Here is a 19804-nt window from a genome sequence, read left to right on the forward strand (position 1 = left end):
CATTCGTAATTATAAAAGTCGTTTAAAGGCTCATACAGAACGTTTTTATTGGTAAAAAAGATAAAATAAAAATATGTATTTTATACAATATCTCACTCGATTTGCATTATACTACAGTTGAGGTGCAGATAATTTTGTTTATTATAATGTTTTAAGAACAAAAATTCTGCTGTGTATGCGCCTTTGTAATTTTATAAAAAAAAAAGATAAAAATATGTGATAACGCAATATTATTTCTAGGAGATAAAATAGTATACAGACATGTATTTGCGAGTAAGAAGCAGATAATTTTATCAATTATTATGCTTTTAAAAACAAAATTGTAAAATTCTGCTTTGTTCTTTAGTAGGCTTTGTAGTTTCATAAAATATAAGAAAAAAAAAAGTTTCATGCTAAAATATTTCTTCTACTCTACAATATATAGAATGCTGGATTGGAAAAGTTATTTTATAAAAATAATGAGTTACTTTTCAGTTACTTTTCTGTTACCATTATAGAACATAAGTACATTTTGATATTATTAGGATCAAAAAAGAAAAAGATTGGTTTATATCTTAAGAATGGTTTATAATTTTTTTTATTAGGAGTATAAATAAGTTTCCGCCGTTTGACAAAAGATGGCGCCACCAGTATGTTATGGTTAAAATTGTCTGCTGTAAAATGTCATATCGTAAAGTTGGACATCTGGCAACAGCATAACCTTGAAATATTAGCGATTTTGTATCAGCATTATATATCTTTTTTGAAAAATTAATACAAAAGAAACAATGACTCGTTATATAAAAATAAATAAATGATGTCAAGGGCGATATGAGTCAAAAAGATATTTGTTCATACAATAAAACATTTAATTAGTCGATACTTAATTTAGACATTGTTTAACAATATAATATCTTTTTTGCATCATCCATTTGTTTTCATATTTATACGGTTTACATTAAAGACGTGATCTGGCCGTATCAACCTCCTATTCTATTATTTAGAGGCGGGAGCCATTAATTAAAGAAGAAGAAGAATATATCTTTTTTCGTGTGAAAATATCGAGTTTTGAGCCGAATAAGCGTCATTTGCGGGAGCTTCTTTAATTTGAAGAAATCTGCAGCTGAGGCGCATCGATTGCTTGTAGAAGCATATGGTGAGGCTGCTTAAGTGAGAGAAGTTGCCGTAAGTGGTTTCAAAAGTTTAAGAAGACAAAGAATGTAGTTTCGACGTTTTTTGTTTTTTCGACATGATATCCACCAATTACCAGAAAGATGGGAAAAAGTAGTGGCTAGCGATGGACAATACTTCGAATAAAACCTTAGGTACCGTTCTTTTACAATAAATGCCAATTTTTTGATGAAAAAACGACGGAAAACTTATTTATACACCTAATATATGTTATACGATTTTATTTAAAAGATAGAAATTGTTAAACTAGAATTACATAGAAAAATGTAAGGCAGTAAGATGTAAACACTAAGCGAAACAGCCAATCACAATAGAAAATGTAAAACAGTAATAAAACTTTATATTCTCTACTGTGATTACCGCTTTGTCTATTGCTTATGTAAGCGATTAAAACAGTAGCTTTTAATGCATTCGAAAATAAGTGTACTACAATAAAAGAAGTAATCAAATTTATTTTTGAACATACCGTTTATCTTCTGAACTAGTGCAATGAATTAGAGTGAAACAAACTATATCTGTCTCACTCTAACTTATTGCACCAGTGTAACTAGTTCAGAATTTGGAAAAAAGGCTTACAGTTACAGCTTGTAAAGAGGGGAAAGAAATTAAGTTAAAACTATTAAAAGGAAGTAATTCTAACTTAGTTACAAGTAATAATTACTTTCTAATATATATATATATATATACACATCTACACCGCAAATGAGATATAAATGAGTTAGCTCATCACTCCTGTCGACCATTAAAAGAAATAGATATAATTAATAATTTTGAAAATTTTTTGATCGTATGTGCAAAAAATATTTACATCAGAGCGACCTTTAGAACATTCTGTATATAAATTGTGCCATTTAACAATATCGTTCACTCATGAAGAAAGTATTGTATATGGCATCTATGACAATTTCCTGCAGACGTTTTGCAAATTGATACACTTTAAAGTAATGTGAATTTTTAGATTTGTCTTTTTATGTCACTCGTAATTCGAGTTTATTATCGAAATGCTTGTGATCGATAAGTATAGACAATTGTGATAAAAAAAAAAGAAGCGAAATATATTCATCGCCTCAAATTTGAGAGCAGAACGTATTTCGTATTAAATACGGCTAAGAACTAAGTCTGTTACTTTAAGTTATATTCCTCTTTCGCAAAGTTCCTTGCATTCTCTCACTGTATTATTATATTATAATTCAATTTATTTTTTTGCGTAAAACTGGACTTTAAGTTTAAGGAGGCGAAGGCATCGTCTATTGTAGATACTCCCTCATTCTATATATATGTATATATACACATATATATACATATATTAAATATTATATCGATAAAAAAAAAATTGTTAGCAACCTTGTGCATAAACTCTTCCACATGAATGTGATACTTACAAAAGGGTAATAGGCTAAAGAGTAAGGAAATTTTGGAACATGAAACACATGAAAATTCAAGTAATTTAGATTTATCAAAATTTACTCGTAAAATTGTATCGTTTCTATTCAAATTAAGTGTTTAATCTACTTTAGAATTTAATTCGCCAGCTATTTAATTTTTTTCCAATAAAACTTTCCATTAAATTTTCCGCAAAAAAGAAATCATATTTATAATAAATTTATGACGATTAAAATGGAAAAAACACAATTAAAGCGTAGATCCTGAGATCAAATATAATACATAAATTATTTTAGTCATTGTAATAATGCCATTGTGAAAAGAATATTCGAAGAAAACTAAATTGTATTATTTTAAGAATTGTATCTTTCGCGTCAATTGAAATGTATTTTGACTTTGCGTTAAGTATAAATTATGGCACAACATTAATCATAAACTTTTCTTTAGATAACTTTTCTTAGATATTAAAAATCTGTTGAATTTCTTAACATTAATTTTTGTTATATTTTATTCGAAATTTATTTTTCTATAGAAACGAAAAACATGTAATCATTAAATATTTAATTTTAAAGACCTTATTCAAAATGCAGAAGTTTTTAAATATTTATATCTAATATTTATATTTAATAGTTTTCTCTTTCTTTTAGTGTTACAAAATATTATATGTTATTCATTTAAAATGCAAGTATTTTTTATTTTTATATATAAACTGATAGCGTAATGCTGCGAAAATAAGTAAACATTCGTACCGATTTAGTTTTAAAGATTCTTGATGTTTTAAATATGAAAAAAATATTGTCTCTGTGTGTGTGTGTATGATGGATATAATCTTAAGTTACTACTATCTCTATTTCTCTCTATTTGTAAGTATACCAAAGAATGTCGGATTATTAAAAGAGGAAAAAGAAGATAAAAAATTACACAGGGATTGACTTTATATATATATATATATATATACATATATATATACACATATAGGGAGTACCTATTTACTCCTTTCTTACGTGTTTTACGTATGTCTGTGATATTTTAGAGAGCAATGGTTTTTATTTAGTTTTTATGACACCACTTTTTTAGATATATATAAATATCACTGTTTGTGAGCAATCCTTGACATGCCTCAAGCTCAAGAGCTTGCCGAATTATACGAGCTTCTGTACAATGCAATGCGTTTATTGCATAATTCCTCTGATTAAGAAAAACATATGTATAAGATAAAATTAAATTTTTAGTTGAAAATCTTTAGTTTATTTTTGTTACATACAACTATATCATTATCCAGCATGGAATTAGTGTGAAGTCTAAGCTGATCTATTATATATAGGCTATATTCGCTGTATATCTATTATGTCAATGTTTTTCTAAACTTTAACTTAATATTTCTAAACACACTACTTAACTTTTCTTTATTATCTAGTAAATTAGTAAAGCTGTTTATATTATTTACATATAATGTATTTTCTTTGTATTTTGATATGATTAACAGTCATTAAGGTTTTTTTTTTTTCATTTTGAATTTATAGAAGTGAAATTTTTTATAGTTTTATATTAATAGAAGCATTTTCTTAAGCTTTATATTATCACTTTCGTTAGAAAAATTAGTTTCATAATTAAAAAGGCAATTCATAATTAAAAAAGGTGTGATATTATTAATATATAGGATTTTTTTCATTAATGTCCAGGCATTTAATTAACATCGAATTGAGCCGCCCTTCTTACGTGGCTTAGCATTATAAAATAAATGGAATATAGAAAATTATTTAAACTTATGAGATTATCGAGAAATAACATATATAAATCTTCAAATAACGTGTAGTATATGCATATATTTAATCTCTGTCGACATATTTTCAGTGCGTTTATTCGCACTGAATTATAAAAACAATACAATACAAAATCGAGATAATTATTTCATAGTAATATCTCAACGCTGTTATACTACATATTATATATGTAATTATATATCTATTGTTATATGTATATAAATGGGATTGATGTAATTCACATTTTTATGATTTGTTTTGATAGTGAACTTAAGTATCAAGACTATCGAATAGAACTTTCAGTTTTTGCAAGTATTTGGAAGATCAGCAACTTTATCCCGCTCCTTTGAACGCTTTATTGCAAAATGCAAAGAAATATTTATGATTTTCTTCTCTTCATTTGCTCTACTATAGTTATAAGTACATAAGACGATGTACTACATCGTAATACGTCGCACCCATTTCTAATTTATTCCGAATATATTTTTAATAAAAATATTTGTACAGGTCGCGTACATTTTTACAGAAATTTCTTTTCGAAATTAACGTATCTCTTAAAATTTTAATTTCTCTTTAATAACAATAATACTCCATGTCATTTTATAATACTGACATTTGTATTACAGCCACATTTTATATATTAGAATAATAAGCACTATATTATATAATATACAATTACTACGCGCGCGGCACTGTACACAGTTTTCGTAATTGTGATAAGTATTATTATTTATACTTATTTGCAAAATAATGATAGATTTCTTCCATACTTTTAGTCGTATTTTTTAATCAATTTCAATATTATAAACCGAGTGTCGAATACAAAACTAGGAATAAATATATATAATAAATAACAGTTATATAATGTCTAAAAATACAAATAAATATTAATGTCATTTTACAACCTTCTTTACATATTTCAACAATACCATTGGTACTATTATGTAAACATCTGTTTAATACACAGCAATATCTACTTTCAGTTTATTTTTGCCACATATATATAATTCTAAAATTAAATTCAATTAAATACACGATATATATAAATATATCGTGTAAAATGAATGTGTATTTACTAGGATTGTATCCTATTTGCATATTCACGAACAAGAAACAAGCCACAAACTACGTAGAATCTTTTGGAACATAAGTCATATCGCTGACATTGGAATGATCTTTTTGTTGGTTCAATATGTTGCATTGATTTTGAACTATCTCTATCTTCGATCGAAGTGAGTTTAGCTCTTCTTGCATTGGCGAACCAAAGTCTTTACTTCGCGTAAGAACGTTGACAGCGTTGTTTAATAATACTGAATTTATAGGAGACGGCGACAGTATGTCCAACGAGTTCGAGGAAGTATTAATGCTATTGCTGTCACCGTATCCCTCGTCAATACTTTCATCGGCTATTCTAGTTATCGATTTTAATTGGTCTTTTAAATCCTATAAAGTGCAAAAATACTTTGTTATACACAAAAGGTACTTTAAAATACAAAAAATACTTTAATAACAATATTGTTTTTAATTAAACAAATATAGAACATCATTTATTGTGATATTCATACAAAATCAAAAATTACCTTGTTTTTCGACAGAACTTGTTTCAGATATTCTTGCAAAGAACGTTCCGTTTTGTTTTTCTGAAAAATAGAAGAAGACTTAGCATATAGCAATTCCATGTCACAACACAGAATTTTGATACTTGCATATATTTTTACAAGCTATGCAATAAATAAATAGATGATTATCGAGTGATATAAATATATAGTAATAATACCACATTGCCAAGTTGAACGTTCGTTTGCTTGTAGTAAAAATTGCGTTCCAAATTCTTCATCTTAGTCTTCTCTTCTCTGAGTTTTTTAAGCAGCGCACTATTCGCTTTGTATGATAAAGTCTTTAAACGTTTATTTTCGGTTATGAGATCCTGCATAGTATTCAATTTCTCTTCGGATTCCGCGTTTTTGGATTTTAACAGTTTATATTGCGTTATCATTTTAGTCAGCTGCAGTCTCAGATAAGATATTGCATCCTCCACTTGACTTTGCTCTTGTTTGGACGTCAATAACGAAGTCTGTAACGTTTCATTTTCGGATCTTAGCTTCTGTATCTCAAATTGTGTTTTCCGTAACAGATCGGCAGTCTTGTTTTTCTCCATTTCGGATTCTTGCATGTTTTCTTCCATGGACGAAATCAGGACACGCTGCTTGCTCAGTGTATTCTCCATCGACATTCTGGCCATATCGTTGCTCAACAAGCGTTGCTCTAGAATCTTCATTTCAGTTTTAGTGTTTTGTAATTCGTTTTCGGTCGCCTCCAACATCATGGATGTATCTATCGGACTGTCTGTCGAATTTCCGTCTAATGTATCTTGCACGGTGTTGATAGCTCGAATATGTGATTGCAAATCCCTCATTGTATTTTGCATTTCTTGCTTTTCCCTCTGATGTTGCTGGGTAAGTTCTATGAATTCAGTACTCAGTTTATTGTAACTAGCATTTATATCCTCTATCGCATGCTGTCGTTGTTTCAGTACATTCTGATACGTGTCTATTTCCACCTGCAAACACTTCTTGCTGGCCATCAGGATATGCATTTGCGACTGATACCACTTTGCGGAAGTCTCCGCGGCAGACAGACGATTATTAGTATCGGTCAATATATTTTGTAACTTTTGTTTATCCTGTACCACCGTTTGCATTTCCACAAATAGCTCGGTTATCTTGCCCTTAAGACCCTGATTTGCGGCGATCCGAGCGTTTAAATCAATTCGCACATTTTCCAAGTCGACACGCAGTCGTTCATTATCTAATTCCAACAAAGCCACTCGCTTAGACAGTTCAATGTTGGAAACATCAGGTGTGGACAGGTGTCGTAGATGGAATTCATCGGTGATCAATTGAAGAGAATCCGTAGAGGTCACGGAATCCAACTCTCCTCGAAATGAGTCTGATAGATTGTCCATTGTGTTAATTTGATAGCAGACCAATATTTAATTGTACATAACTCTTGTATCCATATAGTCAACAAGAAATGATCACCTGAATACACACATAACAATTTGTATTGAAGATTAATAATTAATATATAAGTATAGTATATGTTAACTGATGAGATATAAAGCCAAGAGAGAGTATAGTATATATTCAAGCTAGGAATGACGAGAGATGTTGACAATTACAATAATGTTATTGTATCATTAACAAATAAAAGGTATTTCTGTAGTTTCTGTTATATATTTCCCGTTAAATTATCATCCATTTTTTCTAAACGAGAACGTGAGAAAGAAATAATAAATTAAATTAATGAAAAAAAATAATTGAAACTGCAATTTTACAAAAAGACCAAACACGTAATTCTTGCATGATAAAATGTTAACCATTTTTTTTTCTCAATAAATTTTATATAACATATGATAATATATAACAGATATTATCAAAAATATGGTAAAATTAATCGGTGAAAGTTGACTTAACCCTTCTTTGAGATTCGTTTGTTGAAAGACTTTAAGTTTTTCTATTAAGTATAAAAAATAGAATATTTTTAAGTAAGTTTCTGACAGTGCAGTTTTCTTTCTCGAATTATAAATTAATAACAGCTGTGATTACGCAAAGTGTTAATATTTTCAATGACAAGTGTTATGCATATTTTACATTTTGTCGCAATGAAAGATACAGAATGACATACCTCATTTGCGATTTTATCATCTTTAATTAAATCTCTCTCGTAAACTGTGTTATCATTCGGCGATGTCAGCAACTTAAATTGCTTAAAATTAGCAACAATTAATCTAATAATTAACATCCTTACAGCGCGCCGCCATTTTGATTCTGTTTATCCGAACTCAGAACTGCACTCTGTAGTCTACTCTGTACCACTTTGCTCCGAACTACCGATACCGAGGTGTATCTGTATACTTTCGTCTTCTCATTTTTCAAAGAAAAAAGAATCGAATGTGTATATTCAAAGATTTTGATAATTATACATATTGCAGATCAAGTTGTTAAATTTGACTCTTTTTAATCTTCCTATTTTAATTGTACACATAAAGAAATCTTTAATTTTTTTTTTTAAATTCAAATATAATAAATAAAATTTTGTTAAAAGTATTTGTTGATGGGGAATGGAAATGGAATATAAGTTCGTCTGGCTATAATTCATTGCTAATCTTTATTTGTTCTTTCTAGACGTGTAACTCACATATGAGAAATAAATATTAAATAATATATTCTAATAAATCATCTTAGCCCATGCACTTCTTGGAATGCAAGTTTAAAGATAATAATTTCATGTACATAGTCATAAGTAACAGCTGAAATAGAGCGATTGTGCCTGTTACATTTTATGTTGCACAATACGTAACAGATCTGAGAAATATCTTGTTGATTTTCGAAGCAACGAACAAAATAAAACGTACATATAATGTTAATGTATATGCATCCCAGAATTCTATTTGTCAGAATAATTATTCTTTTCTCTTTTTCAACCTCTCGATTATAATTAATATTTGATAAAATGGAAATCACAGAACATCTGCTATATATAGTTATTTAAATTATAAATTATTACGGCAAACTGGTGGCTTCCTCTGTGGACCTGCACAAATGGACAAAAGCGAAAAGAATGTAATTTCATGATTTATTTTATAATAAAACATATACATCCATCTTTGAAAGACTGTTAAAAGATATAATTAGCAAGTAATTTACTTACTTATCAATAGTCTTACTAGGAGTATTATTCGAAGAACCTTGTAAAACAGTTTTTTGTCCTGAAAGATGAAACAAATGTTTTTCAATGGGAAATTTAAAAAATATCAAACTTTGATATTTCAAAAAGAAAGTGATTTTAAAAGGAAAAAGATAATTTCAATTAATTTAAACTTTTACATAATATACATATATAATTACATGTAAATTTTATGCAAAATATATTATTTTCTTTTTGTAATAATTACCATGCTGATACAATGCCGGTGACCAGCTGTAACTGTTAGGACTAGGAATAGTGTCCACTGTTATAGCAGTGTTTGTAGATGATGATAACGATGATGATGTACTCTCTTGCGCCAATGAGAGTGCAGCAGAACTTCCATTAGCAGTGCAAGTGTTGTTTTTTGAATCGGACATAACATTTTTTCTACACATCAAATATAAAACACAAATCGATTAAAACTGTTAAAGTAAAGGCAATAAGTGTAAAGGTACCTCTCTTTATATTTGTGTTTAATTTAAAATGCTTCATTTTTATTTTAATCGTATAATGACACTAAATATTCAAATTTTACCTTGATTTTGATGATTTGCTTGTGACACTAGCAGTTGTTGCATCTTTCTGTGAATCTGGTGACAATTGAATGGATTCGAATAGTTGATCAAACTTGAATATCTTATTACTGTCATTTATTAAATTCATGCTAGTGGATGAACTCGGAGATGATTGACGCCGAGATAATAAATGCTTTGACATAATTTTATTACTGTCTAGGAGTACTGAAACAATATTATTCAAACACGTAAATATATTATTGCTGCTTCTCTCATAATTTTGTCATTTGTTAAAACCATAAATTGAATAACATTGGTTCATAACAATATAAAATAAACTTTCTGCTACTTTTATACCCAATATTAAATTATTTGTTGCAGAAGCTGTTGTATGTATTCACATACGCACGCACGTATACACAAATTTAAGTTTTTTAATTTTAATTATTTAATTTATATATATAATTAATTTTAATCTGTTCAAAAATAGTATATTTACTGATACTTCTACATTATCTGTGAGATGAACTATTATCAATTCAATATTATGTTTTCTAATTAATCTCATTACTCACCATTTGGCACTATGAGATCTAGACGCAATCTAGACGATTCCATATTATGATTGATTTTATTAGCTACTGGCAGTTTCGGGATATCATTTTCACAGTCTATTGAATTGGAACGCGTCGCTGGTTCGGATCTGGTTATCGGTATTTGACTGCTGGAAGCTAATGTTGCAGCTAGTTCCGACTGACAGATGCTCGGTAGTCGATTCAACTTGGTCTTAGCACCGCAAAGTGCTTGCGGTTGGGAATGGTGAAAAGCGCAATTAGGATGCTTGTTGTCAGTATTTAAATTTAAATCATTGCAAGCGGCAGTATCTAGTTCAGGATGCTTGTGCGAGTACACCACGGGCGTTGTAGATTGCACCGGAGCATTGAAGTGCAATGGACTTGAACTGTGACGTCGTAAACTTGCGAGTGAATTCCTGGAATCACAGCTCCTATCTGCTTGTTGACCAAGACATAAAGAATTCCATGTTGAATTTCTGTCTTGCATCTCGAAAAGATGCAGCAACATTATTTCCCTTAACCTAAATCACAAAAGATTCTATACTTAAATAATTATTTTTATAATATTTATGAAACGATCATATATTTTTTCTTATTGTTTTATATTACAAATGCAGTAAATATACCTGCATGTATCCGTAACGGTATCCCTATTATTTTGTTGCTTTGTACGTTGCTTATTTTGAACCCAAGATGTAAGAGATTCCGCAACTTCAACATCGTTCTCCCCTAAAAAAAATATTCTGATTTATATCACTACTATAAATAAATTTATATCAATTAATCGTTTTTATCCTATAAATTTTTTATTTATCGTATTTTTTTCTTATCAGAATTATTTTAATTATGTTTAGTGTATATTAATATTAAGTGTCTATATTTATTTAAAAACAAAGAATCTATAATCATAGTTAACACAGTTATGATTTAATATTTGTCAAATAAGAAATTTTTGTTATTTTCGAATAATCAAGTAGTTTTCATAAATAGAAGTACTTTTTATGTACATGAAAATGTACAGAATAGCTTGACTAATTACGGAGTAATTTTAACAATTTATATTAATTATACATAGGATACGCAGATGCACTAGAACAAAGTAATTTTAGTATGAGTAATTTTAATGAGTATTTAAATATTAATAATATAGGATTAATAATATAGGATACGTACACACATTAGGAGGAGTACAGTTAAATACAGAGTGATTTAAACTGCGCAAAGTGTAAATCAGATTTAAATATGGGATAAGAATAAAAATAGGATTCTAAGAGCTTGCATAAAAACTATTAGGAATGATGGACGTAGGGATTTCTTTCACACATTCTTCATGTTGTCTTTCATTCATGGGATTTTCACTTTCAACATCTCTATCGACAGTACACGATCGTCGTCCTTGCTGGCCTCTGGATAAATCTCCGTTCGAGCTAGCACCTAATTTTACAATACACTACTTAACATCTCGAACATACATCTTTTGTAACTTTAATTATGACTTATACAACTACGTATTATTTATTTTAGCTAACAATTAATCTTTGACCTTAAAATTCTTATTTAATGCATTTCTTTTATTATATAAATACATATTAAGATAAAACGTTATTTTCTACCTATATAAAAATATATATATATATATATCATACAAAATAAAAGAAGGGCCAAGAGTCAAATGTTGACATTTAACAAAGACACTTTAATTCAAATTAATAAACATTACAAATTAAATAAAAACAATACAAATTAAATAAAAATAAAATAAAAATATCAACAATATCAACAGATATCGACACCGATCGGGTCATTATCAATGTTCACAAAAATTTAAAATGAATATGTATACAAAATTTATGAAATTTAACGTAGTCTTTATGCATACAAAATTTATAAAATTTAACGTAGTCTTCATTTCAGATATAAAGTAACGCAGTCTTCATTTTGTTGAATATTGTAGTTGTATTGGAATAGTCAAATTAATAAATTGGAAGTTCTTATAATAGTCAAATTAAAAAAGTCAAACGTCCGTATAAGAGCAATAGATAATAATAATATCTGTAAAGTGTCATATATTACATGTAATATATACACATATATACACATATACACATATATACACATATATACACACACATACACACACACACACATACATGTTATATATAATTTGCATACCTGACATAGTCTCGTCATCTACATCATTTTCGTCATTCGTTAAATCCAAAAGCGTCGTGATGTTAGGCTCGTTGTGTTCACATTCGTCCATAAAAATGTCATGTTCATTTAATTCCTATAATGATGTGATAATAGATCATTCTTAATAAAGTTAGTTAAAAATATAAAATTAAAAATTAAAAAAATATAAAGACTATACTCACGTCGCTACTGCTGATACTGCTATCAGATGAGAGATTTAACGGAGACAAGTAAAATGATGATGGTGAATGGACACCGGTGTTGGCAGCCTGACACTCTCCTGGTGACAGGAGAGGTGCATCATTGGTGCAACGTTGCACGGTTTCGCCTTCCGCGACACTTGAGCTATTAACTCGATGCACATTACTTGTCATCGACGATAATACCGACGTAGACAGCAGGGGATCGCTGGCGCTATTATTGGACAATAAGTTCAGCGGTTGATGACCAAGTACGTTAGATGATGAATAAGGCGACGAGGAAATTAGGTGAATTCCTGTGGCTTGACATTCCTCGGGTGACGTGTCGTTAGCACGACGTGGCGATGAAGTATTTTCGATCTCGATAACATTCAAATTGCCGTTGGCACGGTGCGTTTTTAATGATGTTTTCGACAACAATGTCGACGTAGAACTGAGAGTATGCATATTCGAGAGCTCGCTCAGCTCACACATTGGCATCAATTGATCGCTTGGTATCGTCGAGTTGCCATTATTATTAGGAAGTGTACTCGGTATTGATCTATTACAAAAAAAAATGTTTTATTATAGAATATCTACTTGTGCTCAGAATATTGAAAACTAAAAATGATAAAGCCTTTTGTTTAAAATATATGAAGGTTCAACTAATCCACAATGCAATTTTGCAGCGTTTATACCTCACTGGTGTTCCATTCATAGTAGGATACGCATCGATTGTTCGTGTAGTATTTGAATTGGTCATTGGCTCGCCTGCATCCTGTTGCTGCTGTTGTTGTTGCTGTTGCATAGATACAGATGATGTATTTACAGTTGCTGTGCTCATTGTTCCATTAGTTCCACTAGTAGCTCTGGTAGCCGCCATGGCATTACGAGAAATTTCTATCGCTAGTCTCTGTGTATAAAAAAAGTATTTCTTTAACATAAAATATTTCTATATTATATCCTAAAAAAAATTTTCTTTGTATTATTATATTGTATATAATCGATAAGTACTGAATTATATGTGTATAATGTACACAATACCAAAATTAGCTTATATTCCTTTTTTAGTTAAACATTTCATAAAATAAATTTTTGTGTACATAGAATTATTTTATAATTATTTTAAATTATTTTATAATTGTGTACTATATATTATTTTATATTTTCAGATTTTATTTTGAACCATTTACCTCTTTCAATTCATTAATTTGAGTGATGTATTGATTTTGGACAGTTAATAATTGGCTAATGTACCACTGTTGATCTCTACAGCGTTGGTAAAATGTCGGTGGTCGTACTTGGAATCTATCAAGTTTACATTACATAATTATATATAATTTGTAAGGTATTACTTATAATTCAATATATTCATAATGATAATGCTAATGACTATAGTTTTAATCGTTTTAATCTATATAAAATATATAAGATATAAAAAGTTGTTTATGTACACAAATATTAATATTCAAAACTTTAAATTTAGCAACATTTATTAAAGAATGATATAACATAAAAATATTTACCTCAATATAAGGGTATCTAATTCTGTGTTTAAGTAACCTTCCGTCGCGAGTAGATCTAATCGAAAGAATCTATTATATCCCCAACATTCGCCGATCTCGAAATCAGAAGCAAATTCACGAACAATATTTTTACTCGTATCACGAGAGCCCTGATGAATCATTTCAACTCTGTACTCATACCTATAAAAATATTTAGAATATAACAATATATATATATATTTTTTTTTGTTTTATATTTTTAGAGATATATGACCTATAAATATTAGTGCAAAAAATGTATAAATCATTACTTATAAATTTACATACTTTGAAGTCTCCGGCAATCCAGCGCTGAGCTCTAAAAATACCGACAAATAATTTCCACGTACAACTCCATTACCATCCGGATATACTTTCAATCGCCAGCACAGCCCATTCACGTGCAATGGCGTAGAATATACTGGATCAGCTTTTAGTTGAAGTTGAGTAAAATTTTGCATGGCAAATGTTGCACTGTCGTAGCCTGGCACAATTTCACTAGAATAAAATGACTCTTATGAAATTTAATATAAAATTATAATAATAATCCATTAATCATTACAGTTATGTAAACAAATTTTATATATAAATATGTACATGTACAATAATTATATTAATATACACATCATATGAAGTCGAGTTCAGATGTGTCTCTTTAATGATAGTAATTTGCAAAATTGTTTTAAAGAAAGTAAATTGTGCCATCATAAAATGGATGACAATATACACGCTTCTCTCATCTTCTTTTTTATTTGACTAACATGGTCTTTTTATTGTTAACTTTTGACTTGCAACATTGAACAGAGTGAGGAATGCGGAATCAGAATTACGACGACTTTATTACTTGAATAATAATCTAATTAATTTTTTGTAGACACTATTTTTTGTAATTTAATCACCGTTTTAAGATTTTTTTAATGTAACATTGAGAATGACCCGATTGGAGTCAAAACGTATGTATTAGTCATTTATTTATTTATTATATTAAACTTCTTTGTTACTTTATTTACATATGATTATTATTTTTTAAATTTGATTATTTTTTATATTTGTTTGTTGTTACTGGTTCTTTGCCCTTATTTTATTGTATTTTGAATTATACTAATCTTTACTTTAGAAATTTTACCTGTGAAAATCAGCAGGTACTGGCGCAGTGACAAAACTTGTCATTGGTTTCTTGCGAACTTGATGTATCTTGCGAGAAAGCTCGGCGCTTTTAACGATCAATTCGGAGCGTGTACATGTGTGCAATTGATATTCCACCTCTTGTAACAGAGCCTCTAACTGTTCGGTTTCCAAAGTCAACGAATTCTTCTGACCCATCAGAGTTAGTAGCTTAGCTTTCAATTGAGAATCCAGACGAGCTATCATTAACTCTATTGCGTTTCTGATCTCTCTGACTCTTTCATCTTTTGCAGCTCTTACTGATTCAACATTTCTCTCCTAATAACATATAAACATGATAAAATTATAAAATGTGATCGAATAAATTCGAATTACTAGATATTTTCAATTTTCTTCCATTTTTTTAAACTTCATATTTATAAACATACCACTTCTTGAACAAGGCTGATTAATTCCACGTGTCGTCTATTTAATTGACCTAGTTCTGCTTTTATCTGAGAAACATGTTGCTCATAAACATCTTCTAAAGGTTTAAATGTGTGTCCTGAGTGAGTACCTCCCCAAAGAGCACACTGATGACAAATACATTTACGGCAAGTCCAGCAATACACAGATAATTTTTCCTGATGTGCTGTGCATCTGTAATAATAACAAATAAAAGTTCAAATATTACAAATAAAAGTTACATATAAAAATATGAATGCTTTAAATTAATAATAGGAATAAAAAATCAAATTATTAGAAAATATATTAAAATTTCAAGTTTATAAAAAGAATAAATGTCTCTAAAATTCCAGAATATTTCACACCTGTCTCTGCTAGAATCGTCATGTCGAAAGTTAGATATACAAACAGCTTGCAATGTATCAAGTTGCTGAGTTACTTCCTCAACCCAACGACAATTTACTAGTTCGTGTAAATGAAGGGAAGCTCGACAGTGAGGACATTGAGAGCGCTGCTCAGTAAGCCACCTTCTAATACAGGTGTAACAACACAATTTACTACAGTGAGGACAAAGATGCGCATCTCTCAGCTTTTCCATACAAATAAAACATCGGAAAACTTCTGCCAATGTCTATAATAAAAAAAGAGATTCTTTTTAATTATTACCTTTAATAATCTCATATTATAGTATGCAATTATAACATTATGATTCATAAATAATCAGTCTAATATGTATATAATAATGTATTTTTTATAGTGTATTTTATAATAATTATTTATAATTTTATAATAAAATAAGTATTAGTTTTCATTATATCATTCTGTCATTAATTTTATCATTAATATATATTTTAGAATCTTTATATCTGACTTCTGTTACAATAATCTACAAAATAAAATGTCAATGTTCTACTTAGATATAAATAAAAATATAAATAATGAACAAATTATGAGCATCTAATGTTAAAAAATTTACTTAATTATAAGGATACTGATTCAGAATAATGAAATATGTTTGAAACAAAAGTTTCGGATTTACAGCAAAAATATTATTGTAAATTTTTGAAATGAAAAAAGGCATTAATAGAGTTTCATAGCTGTCGTTACGCAATAATAATAGATCCGTTCGTTGCTCTGACTGTGCCTTCTCACGTTACTTTTTGTATTGAAATAAAATAAGGGCGCAGCTAGAGAACGAAAAAACGGAACCAGTCGACCTCAATGCTAACCTCGACGCTATGGTCGTCCGCGATTTTGGAGGAGACCGACGGGTCACGGCTCGCCATTCTTGATTTAAAGCACGCTGCGCACGAGTGAAGACCGTTATCGGCGAATATCAAACACTTTACTGATCGTGCCGTCCGCGAAACACATGTCCCAGAACTGGATCACCGTGATGTGTTCGATTCGGCGGCGTCGATCATTCGAAGCATCGCTTTTAATCACGGACTCGCGCGATTTCGTCCGATCTCGTAGCGACGGTGCTCGAGCATCCTTCGCAAACAGAAAAGGACGATGTACGCTATTTCGTTATATTCAAAATTTTTAGGGCGAGAACCGTTAGTCGTCGTTCCTGCATACGCTCCGTAAACAGTTGTGTGACAGGACGGGCACGGACAGGCGTTCCGAAAAACGAACGAATTTGCCTCTGTAATTTTGCGCATCGATATTCAGCCAATCAAAACAAAGCAGCTTTGTCTTGGTTGGCTGAATTCCGATGCGAGATCCGCAATCTTCAATCCGATCCACGTCCACAATCCGTAGTGTGACCATCGACCAACGATATGTCGTTGGTAATTTCCGTCAAAAAGAACGCTTCAGTGTACACTTCTTGAACTAGTGCAGCCAGTTCAGCGAAAAAGAACAAACCTAGTGTTTGTGTCATCTGTGTACGCAGTGTACGTTGTTGGAAAACACCGAAAGCACAGTGAGCTGCGAGAATCGAGATGGCATTATTCCGGGGATTCCGGGCATTGCCTGCCGGAATCGGCGCAACTAAGAATACTAAGATTTCTCAGAGTTTACCGGCTGTGTTTTATCACGCAAATGTAACTACTGTCATATTTTTATATCCGTCATTATATCAATTCTAACCTTTAATCACGTGTGCCTTACATGCACTCACTTTTTATATTAAATAAGCATCATTAATGCATTCTTATATACATAATTATATGTAGAAAACGACCGCGTGTAATAATTTTATAAAAATTTATTATATTTTCTGTTGTTAAAATATTTTATTACTGGTTATTTGTGTGTTGTAATATGGCGTAATCTTCTTTACTATATGTATATAAATATATAGTTTGTGTCTCGTGTTCCAATATATATGTCAGTGCTGATGATGTATAATATACGTAATATGAACTATAGATTTTTGGAGTACTGGCTGTATATCAAAATATGGTCATAAATTGCATTTGCATCTCTTTTATGACATTTTATTTTTATTTTATTATTATATTTATAAATTATATATGTCACATTTCCAAAGTCAATAGCATATGACTTCTATTTATTGTAATCAATTTGTTTTATCTAAAATTTCATGTTATTACTTCATAGTATAAACATTCATGTAAAATTTATGTGTTATGCAAATTATACAAATTTTATTTATCAATTAATTTGTATATTTTAATATAAATATATAATTAATTTATATAATATGTTAAAGATGTTATTAATAAGTCATTGTTACATGTACCATACATATTGTTTATGTCTATTATAATTTCTAAATTAAAAAATCTTAAATGAAAATGTTCTGACTTTACAATTAAACAGGTAATCGATCACTATGAAAATCCTAGAAATGTTGGTTCCTTGGATAAGAATGATGAGCAAGTTGGGACAGGACTTGTAGGAGCACCTGCTTGTGGTGATGTGATGAAACTTCAAATCAAAGTTGATGGAGATGGCAAGATAATTGATGCAAAATTCAAGACTTTTGGTTGTGGTTCTGCTATTGCCTCGAGTTCTTTAGCAACAGAATGGGTTAAAGGAAAAACTGTGAGATTTTTTATAGTCAATTTATAATTTACTATGGTTAATTCTTAATTATGCTAAATTATATTAATTCTTTGAACTTGCAATATGTTGAAACATTTTATATAGCTATAACTTTAAACATACAAATTATGGTGTCATCACTAATTATAATCTGTTATTCACTGCAAATACTGAAAATCTACGGTATGTAATGCAAACAATGGATTTTCAATATTTGCAATGAATAATGCACTTTTTATAAGCTTTCTCAATTTTGTTCAAGTTACTTTATATTCGAGTTGTAACTATATACTATAAAGTGTATTTAAATGTAGGAATTTTAATTTACTATTAAATTTTTCAGGTGGATGAGGCATTGACATTGAAAAATACTGATATTGCAAAAGAGCTTTGCCTTCCACCTGTCAAGCTACACTGTTCGAGTAAGTACACATACTTATTAAAAATTTTGTTTTATTAATTTTAAATTAATGTGTCATTGCAATATTTTTTAAGACAAATATGTACTCCAATCAAAAATGTAAAAATAAAATATAATTAAATATTAGGATTTGTGATCAGTACAATTGGTTATCAATTTTATTAATTACAATTTTTTCGCTAATTGCAGTGCTTGCCGAGGACGCAATTAAGGCTGCTCTGTCAGATTATCGCATTAAACAACAGTCAAAGACTAACGAGACAAAGTAATCAAGTAAATTGAAGTACTTCCATCCACTAATGGAAGTACTTTAATTACGCAATGTGATAGCAGCAAAATAGAAAACATAATATGTATGTATAGCCTATAAAGAATGTATAATTTCTATTAGCTCGATCTAAGTAATTATGATTAGTATCATTCCCTTAAAATAATACCTGTAAAATTTCTTAAAATATTTACTAATATGGTGAATAAATCGTACTTGTATTCTTTATACTTGATGAAATAAATTTATTTAAATCTTATATATTACAATGTTTATATATGTAATAACAAAATCGTTTTAATAAATCCAATTACCACTATTGTTTAATATCAGGGCGATGATTTTTTATCAATTTTACAGTAGGGTAGTTTAATCTTAAGGTAAACGTCGACGTATCGGATGAATTTGTTGAAATAATTGTTTCATTATGTACTTTTTTTAATGTAGTATTTAAATT

At 29.5% G+C, this 19804-nt stretch overlaps 3 protein-coding genes across 3 annotated transcripts; 1 reads left to right on the forward strand and 2 right to left on the reverse strand.

Annotated features, from left to right (window-relative positions):
* Window positions 1–5314: 5314 nt before the first annotated feature.
* LOC108773107 (early endosome antigen 1) lies at window positions 5315–8035 on the reverse strand. The gene is made up of 4 exons (XM_018538828.1): window positions 8004–8035; window positions 6094–7357; window positions 5897–5956; window positions 5315–5759 (listed from the first exon to the last, which is right to left on the reverse strand). Exons 2-4 carry the CDS (start codon window positions 7279–7281, stop codon window positions 5442–5444), a joined length of 1566 nt encoding a protein of 521 aa, XP_018394330.1. The 5' UTR covers window positions 7282–7357; window positions 8004–8035; the 3' UTR covers window positions 5315–5441.
* A 723-nt stretch (window positions 8036–8758) lies between these two features.
* Window positions 8759–17134, reverse strand: LOC108773090 (uncharacterized). Its single transcript, XM_018538808.1, has 16 exons — window positions 16873–17134; window positions 16009–16274; window positions 15628–15838; window positions 15201–15517; window positions 14363–14572; window positions 14057–14236; window positions 13724–13838; window positions 13229–13443; window positions 12534–13092; window positions 12331–12445; window positions 10785–10887; window positions 10159–10679; window positions 9604–9808; window positions 9274–9455; window positions 9030–9087; window positions 8759–8912 (listed from the first exon to the last, which is right to left on the reverse strand). The coding sequence occupies exons 1-16, from the start codon at window positions 16927–16929 to the stop codon at window positions 8882–8884; spliced, it is 3345 nt and encodes a 1114-aa protein (XP_018394310.1). The 5' UTR covers window positions 16930–17134; the 3' UTR covers window positions 8759–8881.
* Window positions 17135–17522: 388 nt separating this feature from the next.
* Window positions 17523–19514, forward strand: IscU (Iron-sulfur cluster assembly enzyme). Its single transcript, XM_018538823.1, has 4 exons — window positions 17523–17691; window positions 18434–18658; window positions 19002–19080; window positions 19269–19514. The coding sequence occupies exons 1-4, from the start codon at window positions 17590–17592 to the stop codon at window positions 19346–19348; spliced, it is 486 nt and encodes a 161-aa protein (XP_018394325.1). The 5' UTR covers window positions 17523–17589; the 3' UTR covers window positions 19349–19514.
* The last annotated feature ends 290 nt before the right edge of the window (window positions 19515–19804 follow it).

Source organism: Cyphomyrmex costatus, unplaced genomic scaffold (assembly GCF_001594065.2).
Source record: "Cyphomyrmex costatus isolate MS0001 unplaced genomic scaffold, Ccosl1.0 scaffold199, whole genome shotgun sequence".
Classification (NCBI taxonomy): Eukaryota; Metazoa; Arthropoda; class Insecta; order Hymenoptera; family Formicidae; genus Cyphomyrmex; species Cyphomyrmex costatus.

Coding starts and splice junctions, on each gene's coding strand:
- LOC108773107 (XM_018538828.1), bottom strand. CDS start 7,281: ATGGACAATCTATCAGACTCATTTCGAGGAGAGTTGGATTCCGTGACC. Junction 5,957..6,093: donor ACGTTCAACTTGGCAATGTG/GTATTATTACTA, acceptor TCTATTTTTCAG/AAAAACAAAACGGAACGTTC. Junction 5,760..5,896: donor AAGTTCTGTCGAAAAACAAG/GTAATTTTTGAT, acceptor TGCACTTTATAG/GATTTAAAAGACCAATTAAA.
- LOC108773090 (XM_018538808.1), bottom strand. CDS start 16,929: ATGGCGAGCCGTGACCCGTCGGTCTCCTCCAAAATCGCGGACGACCAT. Junction 14,573..15,200: donor GTACCTGCTGATTTTCACAG/GTAAAATTTCTA, acceptor ATTTTATTCTAG/TGAAATTGTGCCAGGCTACG. Junction 10,888..12,330: donor AGATGACGAGACTATGTCAG/GTATGCAAATTA, acceptor TATTTTTTTTAG/GGGAGAACGATGTTGAAGTT.
- IscU (XM_018538823.1), top strand. CDS start 17,590: ATGGCATTATTCCGGGGATTCCGGGCATTGCCTGCCGGAATCGGCGCA. Junction 17,692..18,433: donor CTGTGTTTTATCACGCAAAT/GTAACTACTGTC, acceptor ACAATTAAACAG/GTAATCGATCACTATGAAAA. Junction 19,081..19,268: donor TGTCAAGCTACACTGTTCGA/GTAAGTACACAT, acceptor CGCTAATTGCAG/TGCTTGCCGAGGACGCAATT.